The sequence below is a fragment of the Anopheles maculipalpis genome, chromosome 2RL (genome assembly GCF_943734695.1).
Source record: "Anopheles maculipalpis chromosome 2RL, idAnoMacuDA_375_x, whole genome shotgun sequence".
Taxonomy (NCBI): domain Eukaryota; kingdom Metazoa; phylum Arthropoda; class Insecta; order Diptera; family Culicidae; genus Anopheles; species Anopheles maculipalpis.
In genome coordinates this window covers 78,881,528-78,907,987 of record NC_064871.1, presented here as the reverse complement: position 1 = coordinate 78,907,987, position 26,460 = coordinate 78,881,528, and the positions used below count along the sequence as shown (strand labels likewise).

Here is a 26,460-nt window from a genome sequence, read left to right as displayed (position 1 = left end):
CGTGTGTGTGTGTGTCCGTATGGCTGCGATATGGAAAGTGCCAAAGTTAGAACATCATCATCCTGCCAGCGGCCATCCCAAACCGGGGGAAGAAAAAACGAATCACGAAGGAATAGCCCGCAGGTTCACTGTGCGCGCTTTTCCGCAACAGAAAAACCATCCCACACGCCCGTCACACCTGAAATAACTGAAAATTACCATTTCCTGCTTGACTGTCGATTCGGCTAATTAGGCGCTCCTTTTTTTCTGTTGTTGCTCCATCCGCACAAAAAAAAAACGCTCAACCATCTCCGAAACAGCCTTGAAGAGCCTTATAAAATTCTTTTTGGTGGTAGATTGCAGGGGTGGAAAAAAATCACAAAAAGATATCTTTTAAGTTTTACCAGCGCTGAAAGGATATTTTTTCGACGAATTTTCGTTCACCTTTATGCTTTGCGCTAGATTATGTTGATGCGGATAGGAAGGAGACAGCGCCGTACGTGTCGCGTTTGACGGTGTGAAGAAAGGAATTGAGCGTGTGCCGAGGTTTTCCACACCCTTTTTTTTTTTTTTGTTATGAAACGAGTCAAAAGTTTAAATCGAGCTTTTTCTTCCCGAAACATTGTCTACCTGTTGGAAGAGTTTGGTACCTCAGTAGCAGATTTGCTTCTACATCTTGGCGAGGACGGCTTACACGCCTGACAATTGTGTCTCCCGGTGGCCCGAAACCGAATGAGGTAAAGCGCGTGGTGTCCCGGTGGGACAGGAAAGCATCAAATGTGTGATGCACAATTTCCGCCCGGACGCAGACGGGACTAAGAAAAGCAGGCGTTAAATATTTAATTAAAACTTCGACCACGGGTAGAAGCGTAGCTCAACTGTTCGCTTTTTTGCCGTTCCGTCCTTTTTTAGAAATCCATCCCGAGCGGGATAACCCGCGCCCACTGAACAGGATACGGAAGCGACGAGGTTCGCCTCTTTTCTGTGTCGCATTTTCTACACAATTTCCCAAAACGCACGAATCCCCCGAGGAAGGGGCGCCATGCAGCAGAGATAAGGATGTACAGGTAGGTTGGAAAAGTTTTCCAAAACAGCTGGTGAGATCAATTTGCTCCGACCGGTTTTAAAATACGATGGAATAGATCTAGCTGGGTGGTTGGGTTGTTGGTGTGACTATTGGAGCAAAGATGATTATCTTTCTTGAGAATACACCTGCAATGCCGATGCGAGGGGATACCTGTGGGAGAGTTTTCCTAATTTTCTCCTCGAACCAGCATCCACCAGCCACGGTTTTCCATGGTTGTATGTGTGTCTATTTGAAAGGGAAATCGGATATGCTTTTTTTTTCTGTGGCAAATTTCAGACAAGATAATACGTGCAAAGGACCGTGAAGCTAGAGCTCACGTTATCAGATACTACTACGCAACGCAAAGGCTTGTTTCGCCTTTATCCTAAACGAGGGCTTGTGTTGTGAATCGTGATAAGGCAAGCGCTTACCCAACCAACCACCTATGTCCCGTTTTTGTCCTTCCCCCATCGGCACTTATGAGAATGGAAGCAATTTTAAGTTTCGGTTTTGTTACTTCCTTCCTATTTCGAACGCGTTCAGCACACCCCGATAAGAACGGGATGCTGCGGAAGGGTTGTCCGGTTCGATCCTCCGAGCACCCGTCCCGTTTCTCTGCCATCCTAATCTAAACGCCGAAGCTAATGATTGACGAAAGGCAATCGAGTGGTTGCTTATCGGCATCACTCCTGTTCTGTCTACTAATGTGCGTGTTATGTTACCCCGAAAAGGGCGTCAGTCAATGCATTAAACAACTGTAGCCAACCAGGTGTCTGTCCAATCCAAAAAGGATCATCCGGTCGAGAAGTTGTTTAAGAGTTGTCAATTCGACTTGTATATAGATTCGGTTATTATTTTGAATTTTAACGTTGCCTTTGTGGTGTAACTAAAGTTACTCAGGTCTAAAGGTTCCGTGGGAGTGAGGAATGATTGTTATCTAACTAGGTGGTCGATAGCCGTCGTCTGTAGAGTCCGCTAGTGATAGAAACTCCGGAGTGGATTAACGAATCCATTCCGATTTCAACATATAAAATCCGGAGTTTACTCCGGAGTAAGCTCCGGAATGCCTCCGAGTCGGAACAAATGAGCATTTACTCATCCTTAGTTTCCGCTCAAGGGAGTTAGGAGAACAGCGCCTCTTAGCTTTGCTCATAAAGAAGGTCGATTTTCTAGGACCAAATCACTCGATGGGTATGCTTTGCTGAAAAAAATGGCAAACATAATTTAAAAGAAAAAGAGCCCCTGATCAGAAATCACAAAGAGCCTCGTGTCCTTTAACTTTCTAGTTCGGAAGTTGCGCGGATAATACCGATAAGTGCAATGATCGTATTGGCAATAGTTTACAGGATATTGGCAATCAGTCCTGTTCGGAACTTTATAAGATTCCCAACGCCCTGCCAGTTAGGAGGCACCAAGAAGAAAATGAGAGAAAAGAAGCATCAGAAAAGGGCAGGCCGAGCCTGCCCTGGGATTTGTTATTTCTATTTTAAGTTAATTAGTAATTATGCTTATCAGAGAAACCCTTCTGTTTTTTTTTCTTTTATCAAGAATTTCAAAGGAATCTTTGCTTTGTTTGAAAGACAAATTTGTTGCAGTTGTTGCAGTGCTTTTAATATTTTTCTTTCATTACATATTCGCAGCATTCTTGTTCGACGGCAAAAAGCCTCTCTCCCTATGTTGTGCTTTTTTTCTAATATACCCACAGGGTTTCTGATTATTATGAATGTATAATCATCTATTAATCTATTGTAATCAAAACATCGGTTCACTCAGCCCTCCTTCGCTAAAGCATACAATACAACTTCCAAAACGGCAATATCTGTCGGCTATATTCCTACAAGCTCCAGTCGCTCTTCTTTACCCTTTTGTTGTGTTTCTTTTTCGGAGAAATTACGTCCGCACATCATCCCCCTGTTTTTTCCCGTTTATTTATGCTTAGCTTAAGGATATTTCGATGGTTATTACCATACTTTCCCGATGTGATGTTCCCGAACTTTATCGCTTTGGACATTGTTTTGCGGGAGGGCTTACATCATTTTTTTTTCGCTCGTTTTCTTCACTTTCGCTATTACTTTTACCCACTCATCACTCAGCTCTTGTTTCGGTGATCAGTGCCGCTGGTTGAGCCTGCGAATCATTCCCTCTTGTTTCGCTCGTCTCCATCTAAAAACATCAAACCCCCACAAGTACACCAAACAACGTGCAAATCCCGTTCTCCTAAACGGGAACCTTCTCCAACAGAACCCTTTTCCACCGGCGTTCTTCTATTCTTTGTCCTGCGGTTCGAAATCCGAATGGGCCATCTCGTTACTATTTCTTTCAATTTCGGTATCTATTTATTTTTTGACAAATGGAAAAAGATATTTTCCTCATCAAGCAGCGGCACCTGCTTGACCAGCACTCCCTGCCCCTGCCCCGGGTCCCGTGTGCCTCTCTTGGGATGAGCATGAAAGCAGCAAGAACCTGCAAGAAGTCCCAAACTGCGTAGTTTCGGTGTGCCAGCGGCTCATAGCAAAACAAACAAGGGTTTAGAGTTTGTTGCGTATAAAGAAAAGGGGGAAGTTTCTTGCTGGAAGCTAAAGTAAATACCTTTTCATGTCATGTCCAGTTTTTCCTTCTTGAGTTTTTCGAAAGGAAGATTTGTGGAAGGGTTGGTAGAATAATCGTGCATATCGGCACAGATATGAAACCGGTTCTTGGAAATGACCAAGAAAAGAAGCCCTTTAACTCGAGCGGGAGATTACTGGACGTTAGGTACAGTGATGGTTATAATATTTGGAGAGTTTTTAAAGATGTTAGGATCTCTGGCACCACCGGCGCCGGTCTTCACAGGAAAGAACCTGGGTTCAAACCTCATCAGACCGTACCTCCGTTGTGGGACTCCGTTGTGAGGACTCAAACTATGGGGTATCAGCAAGTCTAGTAAGCGAATTGCTGGACGCCATAACCTTTAAAAGGTCGTTAAGCTAAGCAAAAGAAGGAGGATCTCTGGTAGTAGTCATACAGTGATGTAGTATTGGGCAAATTGAGTCAAAGAAGCCAGCAATTGCAGGTCAAGAATAATCTGAAATTGGGTTATTCCAAATTCACCTACACGACATGTGCTTTTTATCATTTTTCCAACGCGTCCATAAGTCACCTTGTGTCTATATGTTTGTCATTTACATTGGCTTATCGATCAGGAATTCGACAAAGAAGCCTTAGTTGTCACTTCTCTGATAGTCGCAAAAAGGCCATAGGATTTCATTAAGGACTTATTCTTCTGTTAGACCTAATATAATCAAATAAAATATCCACGTCATCCTCACCTATTATCATTACCCCTACTGTACGGATAAACTCTTTCACATCCATATCACTCACTCATCAGGCCCGGTTATCCTTCATCACCGTGTGCCGTAGAACAGAATTCGACAGCTATTCCCATGCACACCTTATTTCACCCTACTATGAAGCCCTTCAATTCCAACTGAGAGCGAAATATCATCAATCATAATTTTGATTTCAGTTCTCCCTTCTGCCGGACTCGCAACCGCACCTTCTATATCATCCCTCACCGTATTGTGTAACGCTCCTGGCTTTCAACCGGAACAACACCGATCATCATTCACTCGATTCGTGCAGATTTTATCTCTGCAGGAAAGGAATTCTCAACCCCGTTCCAAAAAAAAACACCCTCCCTAGGATCCATACCATTCCAATGTCCAGCCCGGAGTCCAAGGGATGCTTGCGTGCGCTGGTTGTTGGTTCGGTGTGGTGGAGAATTTACATTTCTGACATGTTGGGCCAATTTCTTCCCCAGGCTAGCTAGGGCCTGCTGTCTCTATGTTGTTGATTTTTCGCTCTATCTTTCAGCGGTGCAAGGGCTACGGAGATACGGATCTCTCGTTCCTACCTGTTGTTGGTTTATGCCCGCGGGAAGATTACATAGAGCATAGCTAGCTGAACCCGGTACAAGGAGCTATGTTTTCCGATTCCACCCGTACCAGGAATGATATTCATCCCTGCTCCAAACAATCACAGAACGCTGCGTGCCGGACAAAGTGCGCGTACCTTACCCGAAAGGGTGAAGCTTCTTTGCATCTTTTGCAACGCAAAACACATCCGGCAACCTGTGCACTGGTTGCCCCTGCTATCGTGGGTCTGTGTGCAGCAAGGACTTATTTAAATTCACCGACTGTCGTTACGTTCCGTGATGCCACCCCTGCACTCTGGCCCCAGGCAAAGCCAGGGTTATATGAATCGCATTCGTCTTTAATTTCTTGATCCTTTCCGCCATTCCATGGGGTGGTTACAGATGGAAAGGAAATCGCCCGGTGGTGGACGGTTGTTGAGTTATGCAAATCACTGCTGACATGATTCCTATTTTATCTAATTCGTTTCTTCTCTTCTTGTAGGTTGTTTTTTTCTGCTTCAAGAACTCCGTTTTTGTTATTCTCATATTGTCCGACCTTCTCGACCTACAACGGTGCTCCACGAACGCGTAAAAAAGGGGTTGATGTTGTCATGCCAAGCGTTCGGTGGATCGGTTGGCAAAAAAAAAATGAATAACGCGCGTCCGTGGCAAAAAAGGTGGAGGTTTCGAGAACGGGAACTACTACTACTACTACTACGCTTCAATCTGTCAACTCTTGTTCGCGCACTACGTTAGGGTTAAAGTGACAGCTGTCAAGCGGTTTTTTCATCGTTCAGCGAATTAAACATTTACACGCGCGTTGCACACTCCCAATAATTCTTCGCTTCCTGTCGAGCAGGAGGAGGAAGACGGTAAGGCGTAACCATACCGTGGTGATCTAATATCCTTGCATAATTAAATAACACAACGACGAGTGGACGAAAATGAACAACACAAAGTGGTCCTCCCTAAACCAACGGGTTAACTTCGCTATCGATGAAGGACAGTTTCTACTACTGTAGCTGACCGAATAAAAAATGCACAGCGTACTGCTAGGGAAACATTAGAGAAATTAGTTAAGATATTTGCTGTCCTGTGCCCACGTGCCATCAGCTGAAGCACGTTAAACAAAGATTTGTTGATTTTTTCGAAAAAATAAAAATATTTCGTCATCTTTCTCTATCGTTCTGATAGTACTCCTAGATTCATATGGCAGCAGAAGCAGTAGAACAGACCATCCAATCTTAGTGTTATTATTGTGGTAAAAACTCTTGATTCTGCAACTCTTTTACAAAGGATTCCTAGACACTTTTTGGAGGACCTCTGTTTCTACGGTTTCCCTGATAGTTTACCCTCCATGCCAATCAACTGCTATATCGTTATCAATACTGCTTGACCACTGTTGAATAGAAAAAATCCCAATATCAATATGATCTAGGAGATGCTTTTTATATGACGAAAAACTCATTTTTTCTTTGCAGAGTGTATAATTTGGCTAACTATAATATGAATTACTCTAAGTCAAATATCAGTTCGGGTAGTTAACTCAGCACCGATAATCCGATGCACCGCTGTTATCAATGTTAAGCTATGCGAAGGATGCTGGCTACCAACTGGTGAGCCTGAGGAAACTTCTCGGTACTCACAAAGCTAGGACCAAATAGAACCTTTACAGCTACAACCCTTCACAAAAGTCGGTGAGACATGGATTTTATGCAAAACTGACGGAATTCTCCTGATCGCGTTGAAGAGAAAGATGTTCTGACGGATTTTTGTTCTCATATGTTTGTAAATCCCACAAGAGAAGCCGCTGCTGATCGGATTCTAACGAAAAGTTGAAGACATTTAAGTGGACCCAATAGTTGAAAGTTTCTTGCAAAGATCAATAGTTTGAACGGAAAATTCATTATGTAATTGATTTTATTAAAAATGATACAAATTGAGACTCAAAATACTCGTTTGCATTTAATAGATACTCTACATAGCATAGTATAGTTCCTCAGGACCTCTCAACAGCTCTTGGAAGCGAATCTCTAACGGAATTTTCATGAGCTTGTTAAGCAAAGTGATCAGAGCTTGGTAAAAGATGCTTGTATTGCAATTAAATGCCATCAGTCTTAAAATAAATGAATTACATCGCACATACAATAGCCTATTACCTTGTGTGCTAACAAAATCCCAGTACAAGCTTCCCGTACATGCACCACCTCCTACCATGATGTCGAGAGTCGCTGAAGAGCCCCACTAATGATGTGTAATTAAAACGCCAAAAACCACCATTACTTGCCACACCCGAAACAGATGGCCCCGTTGGTCACTCTATCGGTCACCAATAGCGCACGGGACGGTAGAGAAAGTTCGCATGTTCACAGCGTTGATCATCGAAGGATCAAAGAAAACGAAAATATTACGCTGTGTTTTCATCAGCAGCCCAGCAGAAGGAAGGAAGTGCGATTGGTGTTGACACTTGTTCTTGGAAAATGGTGAAACGCCAAGGAAGAAAATCGACCGGCAACCAAAAAGAAAAAAAAGAAGACCTTCACTTCCTCGCAATACAAAAAGGCAAAATGCGTCCTCTCATCAAAACCTCATTTATCGGTTGATTCAATTTCTTTTTGCTGCAGTATTTGTAGAAAATTTTTAATGAGACACCACCACATGGAAGGCACCACGGAACCTATGGGTGAGTTTGAGCGAACTCTTCAAATCATGCCAACCTGTCGGCTAAAAGTCCAAACAAGGCGGTAAAGTGAAACCTCAAACGGACCAAGTGAAATGGGCGAAAGAACCAACATTTGCAATAGACTTCCCTCTGGAGAGAACGAAAGAGAGATGCGAGCAGTAAGAAATTTGGTGAAAGCAGCAGAAGAAAAGAACTTTCCACAATACTTCTCCACGGTAAGGTTCGGGGTGTCTTCAGTAGGTGGACGTCGTTTGCTTGCTGTAGAGGAGAAGATTCTTCTGATCTTTTCATTTCCTGGCGATTCTCGTGCTTCTTCCGGTCTTCGAATTCATAATTGCACAGACCGGAGACCGGGTAGTGTCCGGCCAGAATGAACTTTCCTTGCTACGTGAAGAGTACCGAAATGGGGGACTTTCTTCGTCTCACGCTCGCACGCTCGAACCTAAAGAGAAGTCCGAGGAGTCTCTCATAAATAAATAATCTGAAACTGAATTCACAATGAGGAAATTAAACTTATCATTAGCAGTTTCCGGGCACATTTTTGTACCGAGCGACATTAAGATGTGCATTTTTTTTCTCTCTCCTTAAGGAACTCCGTATTGGGAATTGTCCTGATAGCGCCATATTGAGCAATCGGGAAAGTTTATTTTTAGTGGTACGAAACGGCCCAAGTATCTCCCGCCAACTGTCATCAGCTTCATCGCGCATTTTAAAGTGTTTTAAAGTAAAGTTCATGCCGCTGGATTTTCTCTCCACGAACGGAACGGTGCTCGGAACCGGTTCTAGATGGTTTAGATGGCAGAGATAAAATACGATTCCTTGGCATTCATTTTTCACGCGCCTCTGGAAACAGTTGTTTAATGCCGGGGTACCGGTGGGAAAATGTGAAGAATTCAAAACTCCAACCCTGTACAGACAGTGCTCCTCAATGCTCTTTAATGTACTAAACCCAAGCTGGGAACACGATCCAGGTGCAGCTTTAATCTGACTATCGCACTGTGACACCTTGAAGAGACTTTCCACCACGTAAACTGCTCACACTGACGGTACGGTGGCAAGGTGTGCGAGTGAATATTTTGCGTCATCCGCCAACTTTCACCTTTAACGGTACGACTTAAAGGTAGGGAGGAAGGTTTTGTGTGTACCGATCCGGAGATGGGTTTTATGGCTAGTCCTAAGCAAACTGTTGTAAGGTCTAGGCTTCTGGTGAAGGAAACTGCTTACGCTGCTTGTTTTTTTTTTTTATTGATTTGACTTTTTCCCTTCTGGTTTCGGGTTTGGATGGTAGCTTTGTTTTGGTAGAAGGACCTTTCAACGCGTAGAGTCACACGCACGCACGACATTGTGGTGGTTCTGGTCCGGAACCTTGAGATGCATATGTTTCTGGTTAGGGAAAGAATAGCTAACCGCCGCTTGTCGTTCTTCCATTCGACGACAACTGCATACGGAATGACCACAAACTACAATCATACTTATTTGCCTTGTTGTAAGGCAAATACAGTGGCCGACCGCGTAACGGCCGCACAGGTAAAACTTTGTTTCTTAAGCAATATTCCTTCTTAATAGTCTTGCTAGCATTCTCCATAATTTGTTTTGAGTAAATTACTTTATTTATTTATTTCTCATTGAGCATGAAATTTTATGAGTACTTTCTTAGTCATTTTTCATTTCTGAACATCGTTTTGAAACAAAGTTAATTCACTGCTTTGTTTTAGAAATATTTTCAAACAATTTTCATTCATGTGCATTGAAATTAATAATTAGAAACTATTAAATTTCATGATAAATTAAATAATTCTTCATTTTCAATTATTTTTTAAAGTCTTTCCTGTTTTCTTTTAGTGTTTATTAAGCATCTACGATACTCTTATATATTTTTCTACATTTTAGTGGCCATAAACGTCCAAGCTTATCCGGGATAAGGATGAGGAAATGTCTCCACCCCAGACATTTCCTCATCCCCCCCCCCCCCCCCCCTCTCCACCAGACCAGAGATATAAAACTAAAATAGAAATAATGAAAAGAATATAGAAGAATTAAAGCAGAATCTTCAATCAATCTTTTTACATTTAAAAGTGTAAATTGAATGGAAGATAGAATGAAAATGTGTCCTCCTTCTACGCATTTTTTTAAATAATTTTATTTTTCATAATTGTATGAAAGACACTATCATTTAAATAGTAATATAATAATAAAATTTGGCAGTCCACCGTTTGTCCAAACGGTTATCCTTTAGCAACTGAAACGTGAATAATGCTGATGAATCTACCACCGTCATATCTTGTCAAATGATATCATCCACATCGTCCGGAACGACGATGCCGTGTTTGTTTTAAGTATTCTTCATTGTTGTTCGTTTTGTGTATTAATTTTTAATCCATCTAACTTTTATATTAGATTCTTTGAAGTATTTTTATGGAATAAAAATGATTAAAATCCAAAATCCATCCTTCTATAACAACTTTTTTGTGACCGTCACTGTAAAAGCAAGCAGCTACGGTTGCAGCTGTGCACTTAAAATCACCTCTTTCGCCCTGCAAGCTTTACACCGAATCGAAAAAGGTTTTTTTTTCGGGCGTCGGAAAGTATTCGATCCCATTTCCGAGGCATATCAATCATGCAACATGCGCTCTACACCTCCCGTAGTTGGTCATTCTCCCCTCCCTTTTCCTATTTGACCACGTCTAAACACACCGATAGCGAGAGAGGGAGACGGAGGGGGACCTGCTGACCAGGACGTGAATGACTGAGTGTATCCGATTTCAGCCAACGTCCATCGGGTCCGTTTGGCACACATCATCACCGCCAGTCGAAACCGTTCCGAAAAAGGGGTCAACAATGTTGCACCCCGTAAACCAAGGACAAATGGCCGTTCATCTCCTCCCGATTCCCCTATTAATCCAACGCGTTTCGGGCTGTTCGGGTTCGGTTTTACGTTTCAATTTGATTTTTCCTTTAAGGATCCGTTGCATGACGAGGCCGGCCTGGCCAGAGCAGGGAGCCAGAATTCGAAAGATTGATGACGGCGACTGATGGCTTTCGGAAGGCAAACCTCCTGCCTTCTGGATGAGGGCAGCGTTGATAGGATTATCCATAAGTTGTGTAAACACACATACACACATACAACCCGTTGCTCTCGGGCGGGTTACGCTAAACGATAGGCGATTTTCGACTTTCGCTTTTGGAGCGAACCACGCCATCGGTTAAAAATTGTTCAAATATACTAAAAATAGCCCACTTGTCGTTGATGCTTTCGGACGGGGCGGGTTTGTTCGCGTTCCGTTTGTTTAGGGCTCCCGAAACACCACCCACCCCACCTCCCTCGGAGTTGAAAACGGCTTCTTCAGCATGGATGGAAAATTTATGCTGGCAAGCCGCGTACAAAAGTGTGTCCTCCCAATCCTGTTCGCTTTTATTGCCTTTATGGTGGTGTGGTACTGCCAAGGCAAAAATTGGACCATTACTGCAAGCAACAGGAATCGAACAGGAAGAGTGTACTGTTTATTGTTGACTTTTGTTTTCAACCTTTTGCTCCATTTCTTTTTTCGGATTTGTTTTGTAGCTAAATTAAAAATCCTTTTTTTTGTTTTTGCTGCTGATGGGCAGACCGCGGCATACAACCTAAATCAGCAGAGCAACAGTAATTTTTGATGACTGATGATGAATTTTAACACCCCTTCGACATGGGAGAAGCACAGAAGCAAAAGGGATTAAATAAACAAATCATAAAACGCACACACATACAATCAACCGGTAACGGTTCTGTGCTAATATAAACATTCTGCTGTGAGCGATAGAGAAAAATGGTGGAGCGTGTTTTTGATTGATTTGCCATTTTTGTTTGCTATTCTTGATACGATAAAATCAATTTCGTTGCTATTCGTTGCAGTTGAGCTTTGACAGGGTTATACATGGATGAACTGTCGTAGAATCGATTCTAGAGATGTTTAGATAAGTAATATTTTTAGGACAAATTTTTACTCTTCAAAGACATTTAGTTTTATTTAATATGGGAGTGATTACTTCGTACACAGAGTGAGTGAGTGAGTAAACCGAAAAGAGTGAGTCATTAATCGGCACAAAGTGAGTGAGATTTATCCGAAAACAGTGAATCATAAAAATCTCATCTTACTCAACTCTAGGTTCTTGTTTAATGCCTGAATATATGCAATTGCATAATTACAAGTCCCGCGCCGTCGTCCGTCAATCCTTTAACCCGGCCTTGATGGACGGGATGATTCCACGCCATCCTCCCACCTCAATCTGGGTCTACCACGCCTCCTCTGTCCGTGTGTATGGCCTAAAAGGACTTTCTGAGCTGGGTCGTCTGGTGCCATTCGTATAACATAGCCAGCCCATCGGAGCCTAGTGAGCCCAATTCGCTGCACGACGGTGAGGTCGTCATACAGTTCGTACAACTTGTCCTTCCACACATACGGGGCCAACAATCCTTCTGAACATCTTCCTCTCGAACGCGGCTAAGAGGGTTTGGACAGGATCCATGTCTCAGCGGCGTATGTGAATACTGGAACTATAAAGGTACGATACAGTCCCAGCTTCGACCGTCACGACAGATTTTATGAGGTAAAATGTTTCCTCAGGCTCAGGTGCCAGCATCCTAGCGCGCAAATCCATCTCTTAGCTGTTTTCGGTGCTGAATTTTGACCCGAGATAGGAGAAGTTTAGGACGACTTCAAACTTGCGATCACCGAATAATTATGCCTTGGCTTTCCGTAGTCATTGTGGTGCGATGGAACGGGATGACTTATCCCCTCAATTTAGCCTTGCCTCCCATCGTCCCCCGTGGTAGATTTTACCCGAGCTCAGACATTCGAAAGACAAGTTTACCAGCCTGTACGTCGTGGACGTATTGAGTAAGAGTCGAGCATGGAAAGCTTGTGTTGGCCTTCTAGAGGCTTCGGATCCGGATTCGGATATATTTGATTACAATTGCATAAAATAAATAAATTTCATTATTTTTTTTTTCTGATGAAATTTTGGATTACAAATGTGTAAGGACTAACAGTAAAAGTTTCAAATTACAAATCATTTTAAAAATGGAAACAAAATTGTTACAAATAAATTGAGAAAGATTTTTTGAACATCACGCAAAAAATGTGTAAAACAAAAGCTTTTTTTGATTTCCGAAGTGACTGCCTGGCCGTATTGCTATTGAAACAAAAGTTAAAGACTAATAAAAAAGGCGATTTCAAATAAAATAGCATACTTTCAGGCATTATCACTCAATACATAACCTTGTAACACACATTGCATACCAACGGGCGGCTTTATCACGAGTGCTACGAACCACTAATACCGTCAGCCATCGTTGTACAAATGCTAGCGCGCCCTGTTTTCGATAGAACATTGCTCTCGGCCTGTCTTATCGTACTCGATATCTTAAAACCCCTTTGGGCGGCTTTCACTTATCACATACCAACCAACCAAAAGATATGCCCCGTGTAGGGTTGCAAAAAACCTAACCGATGCCAGTGTGCGCCAGAGCCGGACTTGCAGCGGAAGGGCACAGCCATGCATTTCGCCACGGTAAACAACGGCCGTTTGTTGGTTTTGGTGCTCAGCATCACCGGTGAGTCATTTGTTTGTCTGTACGTGATGAGCGTTTAGAGTTCCGCCACTAATCCTCGCTCGCTTGCAGTTTTGCAGCTTATGCCGGTTGTGCGGGGTCAGACAAACCTTACCTTACCGCAACCGTTTAACGTATCGCTGGATGTAAATCACACACTGCCGAGCAATAGTTTACCGCCCCTGGCGACGGTCGCACCGGAATGGAAGCCTATTCCACGCTTTCGCCATGCACACTATGACCCGGTCGGGAAGGTGCTATGGTTTCCACGGATCATTGGTGGTGCGATGGCAACGGCCGGAGAGTTCCCGGCCATGGTGTCACTGCAGCAGGTGCAAAATTCGGCACACGTGTGCGGTGGAACGCTGATTACGATGGGTCACGTGCTGACGGCGGCTCACTGCGTGACGGATGTGCGAGGTATTGGTCAACCAGCAAATCATGTAAGAAACTTTCAACATACATATATCCGCAACACATTGAACGCACCTGAGTCGAATCGTATTCTGTGTTTGCAGTATCAAGTGATGGGTGACGACCTGTACATCCTGCAGCATATGGGCAGCCCTACACGACAAGTACGTCGCGTCTCTTCGATCACCATCCATCCACAGTATGATTCGACCATCTTCGCCAATGATATCGCCATCTTAAGGGTAGCGTCCGAGTTCCGCAAAACGGATACATTCTTCCCGGGCAAACGGATCCAGAAAACGCCGACACCCGGCGATCGGTGTAGCCTTGCCGGCTGGGGTGTAACGGACGAACGTTCGACCGTTATGAGCCCGAACCTGCAGCGCATCAATGTGGCCATCAGTGACTTTGGGACGTGTAATGTCGTGTTCGATCAGCTGCTCACCAAGGGTATGCTGTGTGCGGAGGCACCCGGTCGGGACGCTTGTCAGGGCGATTCGGGTGGTGCGTTGCTGTGTGCTGGAGGGCGTGTGGCGGGCATCGTTAGCTTCGGCGATGGGTGTGCCAAACCGAACGTGCCGGGTGTGTACATGGACGTGGCGTACTACGAGAAGTGGATCAATGGGGTGCTACGAAATAGTGGAGAGCGTTCGGTTGGCTATCTGGCGGGTATGGTCATGTTTTACTGGGCCGTTAAGCACCTGCTGAGGTAGTAAAGAACGAAGTCTAGTTTAATCAGCAGTGTAGCAACTATCTTTCGAAAGCGAGATAATATCACTACGCATGTAGAGAGAACTTTAGGTGTAGAAAAGTCTCCAAAAAACCTTCAAAAATTCACAGAAAGAACCAACAAAAGAAGAGGTACTTATCAGCCGCTCTAATCCCTCTCCATAGATAATCTGGATGGATAAATTCGGCTCCCCCCCGACAGCCACAGCTCACAATACACAACAATAACTCTTACATCACACAGTGCTCACCGTTTACCGATACCGATCAGCGTTTTCTTTCCAATTTTTTTTTTTTCGGAGGCACATCACGCGGGTCTATGAACTCCAAGATACGAGCAGCCTGCGGTGGTGCTGTAGTGTGGCCAGGGCCACACTACCCAAAGTTCAGTGAACGTCAAACTGTCGCACGACTTGACGCAATCGGTTTGCCTCTCTCCAAAGCCCCCGAAAAAAAAAAGGCTAGACCCCTCACGTAACCGTGGCTGATGGACCTCTTCTCATACGCGGCAGCATCGCCGTCATCGAGGTCTTTCATGAGGGGGGAAAGCTTTAGTATTATTTCATCACCAACGGCACCAGCGGCGGCCATTCACCCAACCTGAATGCAAATCGGGTGGCACAGGCCGTAGCAACTGCCGCGCATGCATTTCGAAACACGGTTTCGATCGGTCCGATCGTTCACATGCGCTGGCGAGAGTATGTGTGTGTGTGTGTGCGTACACACGTTTTGTGACCGATCTCTGTTGCTAAGGGAGTCTGGAGAGTCCAACGTTCCCGAGATATCTCTTGAGGCCATTGGTTCCATCGCTCGCGGGGGCATCGCGATCATTTCCATAATCATGGTCCGGTGGCGAATTCGAAATGAACACTTGCCGTGTCCCATCACCGGAACCTGGATGATTTGGTCAGATGTAAATGACCGCTGTTACTGGGCCACGATGATCCCTTTACGGCTCTACATTGCCGACGAGTTCTTCTAAACGGAAGTTCACCTCCAATGCTCTGTTCCTACGGCGCTTCTAAATGCGTTGCATAGGCTTTCGCTCATGGAGCCATAATAATCGTAATGAATTTTAATGGCTTTCTATTAAAATGTGCAAAGCGTGTTTGGCGTCCACCTCACCCAATATCAAATTTCCTGCTTTATGCTGCAACAGCACCCGTTGTCACCTAATGAGCAAATTTAACGACCGCAACCTGGCATGGCACACACACGCTCATCAGGGGTGCGTGATGTTGTTTGGTTTTTTTTTTATTTGCTATATTTTCCCCTTCCCATGAGAGGTTTTTAATTTAGAACACACCAGTGCGGGCGGGCGGATGGAACCTCACCAAGCTTATTTATTGGTGGCCCGACCGTGCTGTGAAAACCACGCACCACACACCTCAGCGTGACCCGTTTGACAGCTTGATTTCAACGGCCAATACTCGCGGGAAAATCGGTTCGATGTCGTTGGAAAAACGCATTTTCATTGTTATGATCTTTGCCTTCGGGGGACGCTTTACGATTATGCGTGGCCGTGTTTCCGTGAGCGTCCAGGCCCCGGGACAGCTTTACGATCGGTAACGCCACCATATGCGCACGGTTTGTGGCTTGGCACTGCTCCAGACACGGCTACCGGGCTAAGCAATTAGGCTTCGCTATATGGAAATGAACGTTCCGGCGGAACTTCTTCTGCCTGTTCACGCACCGGATGGACACGCACATGCATGTTGCGATAATTCCTTGCCGATGCGTTGTTGCTAGAGTTTGCAGATATTGGCTAACGCTGAAAGACACGCAGAGAACTAATTTACACCAACTGCCTTAAAGGACTATTTATTGTTATTTTATGGTAGTGACTATACTGGTGGTAGGCACTAATGAGTCACGTAAGGAGCTTTAGAATAATTAAAATTAAAAATGAGTCACACAGTGTGTCCACAGAAATGTGGGACGTTTGAAGGCATAAGGACCTTATGCAACTTGGGCTGTAAGGTTAAGAGTTGAAGTTGAAGAACTGGTTGGTGACATATTGCATGACATAACGACCCACATTTGCAGCATCTAGTTGGAGATCTAGTTGGAGTAGATTAACGACATTAACCGCAATCTGAATTCGTAAAGCATTAAAATGTCCTACAATCCTTCATCTGATCAATTATGAAAACCTTCAACTGCTTATGCAGGGTCGCCAACGTAACATTAACGAAATTTAACTAATTTCTCGCTTATGTAGAATCCTACTGGAATTTTCGACATGGACCTGGACGATATCAAAGCTGTAGTAAGCTTACCATTGGAGAGACATATTCCTATGAGCGATAATGTTTCGCTTGCAAAATGATAATCTTTACAGGCAATCAATTTCCTTTGGTTGCAGATGAACTCTTGGACTTGGGACATTTTGATCGAAGAAACCGATAAGTGTTCTCTAGGACACAAAATGTCGCTGCTGCTCTCTAAATTCTTGGGGTCATTAGTGAAATAAATAACGGTTATTCTCAGAAAAGTGTCTCAGCTGTAGCTCCTTCAAATACTCCGCAGATTTATTCCATTGTGTGGCCTCTAGTGAGCACATCGTTCACCACCGTTTGCAGGTTGAAAGGCTACGATAGCAAACCAGCAGTAAGAAGAGCTCGTCTTAATAGCTCTGTCATCTAGCGTGTCAATTAGGCCCTCCTCATCACATTCTCACGACCATTGATGGCTGCGCAGACCTACAAAACAAAGCCAACTCCACATTCCCCTTCCTTAACTCATTTGCTCACAAATTTCCTGCCACCTTTAATGACAGACAGACCACCGTTTCGAAAGTTCAATCAAAACGCTTCGTCCCATCCATCATGCAGCGGATCGCGGATCGCTGCACCCGCTAATGACTGCCCCGCTGACGTCAAAAATCTCCCCCCTCTCTGTTTTGACACCTTCCAGAAATGCACCGGGGCAGCTTCAGCAACAACCAAAAAGAAAAAAAAAGCTGTGACTGCCCTACATATTACTATCCCATGTCAGCTGTAACATGCGTGTATGTGCTGTTGGTTCCCATTTGGCAAACAGGGCGACTTCCGGTCGCCAGATATTCGGCGCCTGTCCAATGTCAACGGTGTTGCGGTGGGAGGACAACACCAAAACATCTCAATCAACACAAACTTCCACACACTCATAGTTTCTTCTCTCCTTTGAGGACGTTATACTAACGATCTCGGGAAACTTATCCAACACTGGCTGTGTGTGTGTGTGTGTGTGTGTGTGTGTGCGTCATTAATCGAAAAGCCCTACAATTTCCCGACACCCCTCGCAAGCCGGAACGGCAGAAATAAAGTCATCAGAACTCTGGCGGCAGTAGGAGTAACTGTCATTAAAGTAGCGTTATCATAAATCATAATCCGCTGACAATCGTACACCAATCAGCTCCGGCAACGCTCGCCATCCGGACGAGCATGTTGCGGGTGAACATCCTGTCGGGAATACGGTTGCCTCCCAATTCCCCACGGTGCGGGTAGCTTATGATCATGATGATTATGAGGATGATGAGGATGATGATGATAGTGTAACCGTTGCTTCGTTTGGTGTGATATTATGTGAAAAAGTAAATTATAGTTGTCAACATCGGTTTCGTCGGACGCGCAGCAGTGCCACAACCGATGATAATGGCGTGCGATGCAGGGGCGATGTGCACGTCTTGCCGCTGTTTGAAGTTTGCCAGTGAACGCCACGGCACCTAAGCCGTCCCACATCGTCGCCGGCAACGCTGCCGGATCAACCGCCATTAGCTTTTTCGGGGTTTCGTGTCAGTAATTATTACTTTTTAATTAGTTCCCGAGCATGACAGTTCCCAGTACGCTCTTGTTTGTTACCGATACCCACCGGAACAAACATCGATAGTGGAAGCTAAGAGAGTAAATCACAGCTATTTCAGCTACTATTACTGCTACTACTTTTAACCACTATGAGGTGGTCTATCTTTTCTGAATGCTTTCTCTCCAGCCACCAGAAACCGGGTCCTTTCTAGGAAAGCACACATCCGTGGATTATTCCTAACCCCCGTTCTCCCCATCGAGTGTGGCGAGGCCCATAAAAACTTGTCCATTGTAGCGACATAAAAGTGTGCTTCGATGTTCCTTTTCGTACCGAAAAATGGCTATCCGATCGACTACAGCCGGCTTTTGTGCTGACTTTCCTTTAACTGTAAGCGTAAAATCGATTCCCAAGTGTGCGTGTGTGTGTGCGAATGGAAGGAGGTGGTGTCCGTGTACCGTGCCGGTTTGGGAGGGTTGTCGGTAGCTAGTCGTAAAATAAACTAAATCTGGATGCCAAACACTCGACAAAACTCTTCCAACAGCAAAAAAGCAGCAATCCACCCAAGCCCTATCGAACAAAGCGCACGGGCACGATGAGTTCGAAGCTCGTAAAAACTAAACTCACAAAGGCAGTTTGGAAAAAGCCATCAAAAACGAAACTCCTGCTTACAATGATACGCGCACACACCCACACGATGGGGTGTGATGATCATCATCCCAACTTTAACTACCGGAGAATGATAAAAGGTAAAAGTTTGCAAGCTGACTGTTCGGGAAAACTGTTTGTTTGATTATGACGCACATGTGGGCCTGTTTCAGGTTTATTTTCTGCTTTTTTTGACAGACAGTCTCTATTAGTATCCAGCACGATCATCCCTATCCAGCACGCAATCATCGTCATCGTCAGATCATCAGCAAATGGATTTCATGTATGCGGTGCGTAATCAAAAACAACGCAAAACAAAGCGTCGATTCGGGTAATGATGTGTGGCAGCTTCGGCACTCAACAATAACAACAACGGAAATAGAAACAGAACTCTTCACCAAAGGTAAGGAAATGGGGATAATTTAAGAAAAATGTTTCAATTCTGGTAGTAAAGATTGGATCACATTGGACCTCTTTCGTTAAGCCTAGTGGTGCAAGAGTCTGGACTGGCTCTGCCGTAATCCCTCAAGGCCATCTCAACTCTCGCTGTGCATATCAAAAGAAAAAACAGCGAACAAAATACAAAACCTTCCCAACATAAATAGGTTTATGACCAACATTTGATGTCTAAAACACACGGTTAGATTCCGGTTCGCAGTGGAGCGATCGCTTGGATACTCGAATTAGGGATGAGATAAGCGATGGACGGACATGGACATTCGCTGGAGTTTAAAGGTACCATCGTAAAGCTAATTTTAATGCTTCATGTTGTGCATTTCGAGTGTTTTCCAAGCAATGTTGAAGATAATAATTATAAAAGTCAATACTCTTGAGTAAAGGAGTTATGAAATCTTTGACTTCAAAAGTTCTTCGGTCATCTGCTCAAGTTTTCTGCCAATCTTGTAATTCGCTGCTTATTGCCACTGTAAAACAAGACTAATAAAATGATGTTCAATTTTCAAGTAAAAATGAAGAATTATTAGCTTGACTTGTACAAAGTGCATTATCTGAAGGACGTTTGCAAATATTACATCTGAGGTGCACATCCACACACCTCATATTTGCTCTCGCTTTCTCAGTGAACGTCGTGTCCCAACAATTAATTGTTCAATTTAATTACTTTGCCACCATCTTAGCACACGTGTTGTATGTCTTCCCCTACAATAAGACGCTATTCCGCTATTGATCGAACAAACAGGGAATGTTGTAGTTCTTCTACCCCGATTGCTACAATGAACAAAGAGCGAGAGGGAGTTAGAGTGAAAAGTCCTCCGCCAAGACACAGTTTGTTAGTCACTTTATGTGCGACACTAATCAAAAATTAACAGAGAAAGATTGGAATACTTGTGGTTTTTGTTCCGAAACGACCCAATACGCACCATGCGTCGAATGTAACGAAAGACGTGCAACGTTCTAAGCAAACAAAAGCGAAACACGTGCCTTCCTAATGCTGCACGCGTGTACCATTCAATCCCAATCACCCATCATCGGCGCCATTCTGTGTTATAATTAAACAGATTTGTACGCTACGCGCTCCTCGTGCTCCTCGATAGGTCAATAAACGACCGAAATGGGCCAACAACAGTTCCAAAACCTACCTTTAATGTGGTCTACCCCAATCTTCATTGTACAACTACCGCGACGGTAAGCATCGAGAGCGCGTACTTAAGACCACGTTTCCTTAATTTCCCTCTCCCGCAGCATCATCCTCTACTTACGAATATTCCTTCACCGATGGCTCAAGATGATGGATGAGCTACTGTGCTTTCTTCTTAGGGTGACGAAGAACGCAACGATGCTGTTGATGTTCGTATAATGCTGTCACAAAACGAGAGCTCCGCACGCACTTGATGTGCACACGCAAACAGCCAGCTCGCCCCAACAATTTTGACACGGCCCGAAAATTGTGCGAACCTAACCGCTGAGAAGATCTTCACTACTTCAAGAACAGTGAAATGTTACGGGACAGGCCGAGGGCGCCGTTACCTACCGTCTTTAACCTTGAAGAGTTGCCTGTCCTGTGGCTTGTGCTTGCCTCCCGTCAAGGTTCTGATCGTAATCGACCAAATTGAGGCAAAATGATTGACTTTTGATTGGCGGATAACGTCACCCAAGCTGGCAAGGCAAATGAAGATAATGAGGAGCGGAAAGATGGAAGTAAACGAGAACTTTGCAGTTTATGATCGTAACATACGCAACGAGAACGTGTGTCGCACGTGTGTAGGGAAAAGAGGATTTGAATTTTGACAGATTTGACAAGTTTTTTGTTGGTTTTCCTAAAGTCCTATCACTACTACACCGCCACGAGATATTTTAAGATCACCTGACAAACAAAGTGTCTGTTTGTGTTATTTTATTTTTAAAAATATCGCAATATTTATCCCTCCTAAAACGTCTTGACCTATCGAGGGAAGGTGCTACTACTCTATGTTGGAATATTGGAGCAGCTGATGGGGTAAGGGATGAAAGTATGTACACGACCAGCACTTTCAGTATCAAACAATACTCATTCCTTTTTCCAAAATACCATCTTCTACTATCGGCCACTAGGCAGACGTTGTTTGGAATCCTGACATGAAGTCTAATTAATACTAGCCGACAAAACAACGTTATACCGGTAGGCCAGTGTTCCTAGCTGGATAATTGTGTAGCGCCCATTGTGTAACCAACTGCATCCTCGCATAAACGATAGCTTTCCCCAATTGCAGCTAGACAACCCACCGACCAAATCTGCCCATCAAATTCGCCCGGCAGGCAGAATCCTGCCAATATGAACACCGGTTGTTCCGGTTCCCATCTACCCTGCAACGTTGGTGAATAATGTAAACCTCTAAACCAACTCCGGCGATCCTTCTCTTGTCTCACCCGTTAACAAGAAGCTTTGACAAGATGCGAATGTAATACCTGTTCCGAGGCCACCGCGAGCAACGCTCCAAGCAGTAAAGGAAGAAGGAACAACTAATCGAACACAAGCTGACAATACTTGGCTGGTTGTCTGCCTGCTTGCTGCCCTACCGAGACAACACTTTTGTGCATTGAACAGCACCACTATTTGAATTGTAAATTGGAACACTTGGCCCAGGACCGGCCGAGTTCTGCTCTCGTTTTTGAAGAGTTGACGAACTTCCAGCATTCTCCACCACCCGTTCTGTAAGCAAATGCAAATCTTCCTTATGCAAATCACGCTCAAGAACTTTATCCGATGGTCGTGCCGTTTTTTTTCTTCGTCTTCTTGTTCAAGCACCTTAGGAACAGCATGTCATCCTGGTCACGGCACCATATCGATGGTCCGGGTAAAGCGGATGATTGAAAAAGCGCAACAGACCAACACTAAAAAAAGGTTTGTTAGCATAAGATTGTCTCCAGCAAACAGCCTGGCCTGATGCAATTAGCTTCCTGTTGTTCCGGATGGTCCGCATAATTATTTGGAAATTGGAAGGTAATGTGTCTCTTATTCTTTTGACCTTTTTTTTTGTCAAAGGAAAATTCCATATCGTCACCTTTATTACAACCTGCTCGATTGGCACAAAACCCACTCCGCTCTTGGCGTTATCGGTAGCCAATTTCGAAGATAGGACGCCGCTTCCGGCTGCCCGTCGACAGCCTAACGACCTCGTACGTGGCTACAGTAAATCAATTTTACGACTCTTCCGTCAGGTCGTTACGCATATTGGAATTGATTACCTTCAGGCGCAACCATCGGAACAGCAGCTTGACTTCACTTAACTTTGGTTCTCTGTTTTTTCTTCCTCTTTCCATTTGCCGAGTCCTCTCCTGCATGAAAGGAGAATTGCTCCGTATTTTCACGCCACGTTAAGCGGGTCCCCGCGATGACAACGCCCCCGTGCCTGATGATAAAGTGGACAATTTGGATGCCGTCTTCGGTTGCGCCTTCGCACGGGAAGGTTTCCAATTGGCGGGTGAAAGTTATTGCGGGAGGACATAATATTCACACATCCGATAGGCCCGTGAAATGGATTGATGGCAATGTCTTTATGCGTTTTATGAACGGCGAAGATGCCCAACACCAGCTGTCCGTGTTTGCCCAGCCGTTACTGTACTTCGTGGGAGGGGGAGGGAGGGATCGGTTAGCCGATACGTGTACCAATATTTACCAAATATTCATATTTATTATTATCTCGGCAAACAGAGCAACAGCACACACCGTCTTGCGATGGTGATGATGGGACCGTCGATCCTGGTTCTGGGCCGTCCAGCCGCCCTAATGATTGCCGAACGAATTGCAGGCAGGCAGGAGAAATGGTTTATGATTTGCAAACACAACCCGTTTGGCATTGCATTCGGATGCAGTCTCCTTCTGTAGTTTGAGTGTTACCTTACGGGGCAGTAAAATATCGATTCGGGTATCGGGAATGATAGATTTATGTGTTGAGGTTGCCGTTTGGGGTAGTGACAGTCAACCTAGCAATGGTTTGACGGTAAGTTTTATTGCGGCAAGTCACTAAAATTGTGCTATATTATCTTTTTATGGATAAGAATGAAGAAATAAATTCATGTTGGAGTTCAAGTTACTAGCTTGTCTTAATATTAATTAACCCTGGATACTGGAAACTTGGATAATGGATTGCAGTTATTTATATTGATACCATTCAACTCATCAATAATAATTCATCGTCAGCTCCTCTCTTGCTCGAGGAACAGCGTTCTGTTCTGTTGATTGATTTTTCTGAAGGCATCAAGTTCCATACAGCGCTTGTCGCATATATGAGCGCTTGTCAATCCGCCATTGTGGATCAAAAGTTAGGATCAGTAATCTGACGCTAGTGGGTTAGGTTGCACATTGCAGGATGCACTGACTGATTTTTTTCAAACAGAAACATTCCTGCCATACCGTGCAGTTAGTCAAAACGTCACTCAAAGCTGTAAAATGCGTACTCTGCAAAACGGTGCTATACACGGTGCTCCACACCGTACACATGGACCGGACCACACGAACGTTGTTGGCATATAATTGAAATGTTCCGTAAACAAAATTCCATCATCATACCTCTTTGTGTCCAAACCTGAACTGCCCGATTTAAATACAACCAATCGAGATGATCTCCACCGCCAGCCAGCAAGTGCACTGAGATCAGGAGCAGTACGTCATCCCGCTTCCATGCACATTCCTAACTCATCTGTCAAAAATCACTTCTTCACACATATGCTTTCAACTACATTTCCCGTGTTTTATTCTGTTTTTGTACGAGTCAACCGCCACAACCGCTTCACCACAGGCAAATGGAATTTATAACATTTCACCAGCCTTTTCCTTCCCCATTTTCCGTTTCAGCCCCAGCCCAAGCATGCAATTCAAACGATGATGAGGATGCTGCTGTTTCGCTCAAGTGGATATAAATACATGTCACTTTTCGGGGAGGTCGATTTTTATACCACCCGGCCCGGCCTCTTACCACCGCCGTCGCCTGGTAATTATAACTTATTGCATCATTTGTGCACACATTGGACTTGGTCTTGTGTTTTTTGGGGCCGAACGGAGTGCACCAATTGAATGGCGTATGTCACGGGCGCATCTCGTTAGCGTATGTAAAGGCACAAGCGGGAATATGTTTAATGCGCTACAATTAATTAAAGAAGAATGTTTGCAGTTTGGCACATACACCGGAGGGGGGAAAATATTGCCCGTTGGATGAGAGGTTTAATAATTTGTAGAAATATTGCAAGATGGTATGGATAAAACTGTATCAGACAGTCGATGACGGTTGTCTCTAGCTGTTGGCCACAGATAGGAACACAAGGGATCATCAAAGAAGGGTAAAAAATCCCTTACTAAAGCTTTTTTACTGTTTACTCTTCAGTTCTTACAAAAGTTTGACTTTTGTTACACTTTTCCGATTGATTTCAACTCTTTCTTTCTATTTATATTTCATTGAACCTCACTTATCTTGTTCTTTTTTTTTTTAAGATATTACATTAAAGATGTTGCAAAAGCTTTTTATTTCTTTTATTTATATTTTTCGGCTTTTTTCTTTTATATTTAGTTGGCCATTTATTATGTGTGATTATGGGTTTTTGTTTAAATTTTGTTTTCTATTTTATCCCTTTTTTATCCATGGTCTGTAACTTATTTTTCAAAATCCTCTTTTATTGTTGTCATCAACAATGTAAATTGTCAATTGTTTGATTCTTTGTTTTACTAGGTTTATTCATTGTTTTTCAAACGGAGATGTTTTTACTTGTTTTTACTCTATGGCATTTACTACTTTTACTTTTTTTATACTATTTATCTTTACGTGACATAATTTTACTGGGATTTCTAATTTACAAGAAGTTCACACACTCTTGTAACTTTTCGTATATGCAATTGACGTAATGGAAAGGAAATTTGTAATGTTCCTTTCTTACATCCCTAAAATTAGATTGCGTATTCCGACTTCCCCTCCGCCCCCGCCCCCCATCCCATCTCCCCCTCTTTCTTCATAACCCCCAGCCCCAAAACATCTGGTACCACTTCCTTGATCGTACGTCATTCCGCTTTGCCATTTGGCAGTCTTGAAAATTAATTTTAAAATTGAACCTGACTGCAAGTATCGTTTTTCGTTTTTCACCCTCCGTGCACACATGCCAAACACATCCTTGGTCGCATTTCTTCGCTTTCCCCACCCATCGTTTGTCCGTTTCGGAGGCGGAAAAATAGTTTTCCGTTTTCACCTGTCACTCAACTGTACCGTTGGATGGTTCGGTTCGCATCGTGCACTGCGGCCAACGACACACGAGCGAGCAAATATTCATAGACTGACTGTCACCATTTGGTTTAATATTAGAAATCACATACACACACACACGCGCAGCCGTTGAATATCTGAACCTCCTCCTCCTCGAAGGAAAATGGTGAAAATGCATTAAAAAGATTACCAGTGTCAAATGAGCTTCCGACGATCGTGTGGCTGGTGGGAAGAGATACGGACGGGGGCGATACACACCGCGCCGAAGGAAACATATCACTTTCTTTATGAGTTTGGTGACATTTTCAATTGCACTCTTCTGCGCACAGCAAAAGTGTATGCATTCGGTTGCATTTTGCTTTGCGTCTTCGTTTGCAGAGCTGCATTACGCTCGCTTCGGCCTGATGGGCAGAATTAGCGTAGCATATTTATTTAGCATTCATTACAAAACACGTCATGTACCGGGTGCTGCTTAATGTCAGGTGTGTTTCCATCTTGGTGCTTTCTCCGAGAGCGCAATGCAATGACGGTAGGTAATATATATTTTTGAACTGCTGACGAACTGTATGACAGGCTTGCGTTTTTCATTATATAAAAATGGCATTATGACAGCCTGACCCTGCAGATTTGATCCTACTTTTCTTTATGTAATTCTTATCTGAAAAAATTCGTAACAAGAAGAGAGAAGTCTGGTAGTGTTCTTATTCAACATGAAATTCAAATTATCTTGGTGGTTTCAGGGTGCCTATGGCAGTTCTCTCACTGATATCATCCATCATTATTCTACTGATTATTTAAGCCATCTCTCAGAGTAATCTCCAATTGTCTTGCATTCTATGGTAAAATTATTTTTGAAGTTGCACTCTTATATGTAGGCTCATAGGACCATAACTTTGGACCAAATACTTTAGACTTTAAATCGAGAGACGAAAATATTTTTGTCTTATTTTTGTCCCTGCCAGAATGTCTCTTTTAACTAATCAGCCAACC

General features: G+C 43.8%; 3 protein-coding genes across 5 annotated transcripts in view; 2 read left to right on the top strand and 1 right to left on the bottom strand.

Annotated features, from left to right (window-relative positions):
• Positions 1-26,460, top strand: part of LOC126567888 (venom dipeptidyl peptidase 4) — a 532,783-nt gene that overhangs the window by 400,975 nt on the left and 105,348 nt on the right. The window lies entirely within an intron of this gene.
• The window catches only part of LOC126568035 (kelch-like protein diablo), a 92,671-nt gene continuing 70,653 nt past the window's right edge, over positions 4,443-26,460 (bottom strand). For both annotated transcript variants that reach the window (XM_050224434.1, XM_050224435.1), the window contains exon 6: positions 4,443-4,455. The gene's annotated coding sequence lies outside the window, so the exon portion shown is untranslated. The remainder of the gene's footprint in view (positions 4,456-26,460) is intronic.
• LOC126567522 (trypsin alpha-like) lies at positions 13,156-14,337 on the top strand. Its single transcript, XM_050223741.1, has 3 exons — positions 13,156-13,170; positions 13,252-13,653; positions 13,729-14,337. Exons 1-3 carry the CDS (start codon positions 13,156-13,158, stop codon positions 14,335-14,337), a joined length of 1,026 nt encoding a protein of 341 aa, XP_050079698.1.

Coding starts and splice junctions, on each gene's coding strand:
- LOC126567522 (XM_050223741.1), top strand. Junction 13,654..13,728: donor TTGGTCAACCAGCAAATCAT/GTAAGAAACTTT, acceptor CTGTGTTTGCAG/TATCAAGTGATGGGTGACGA.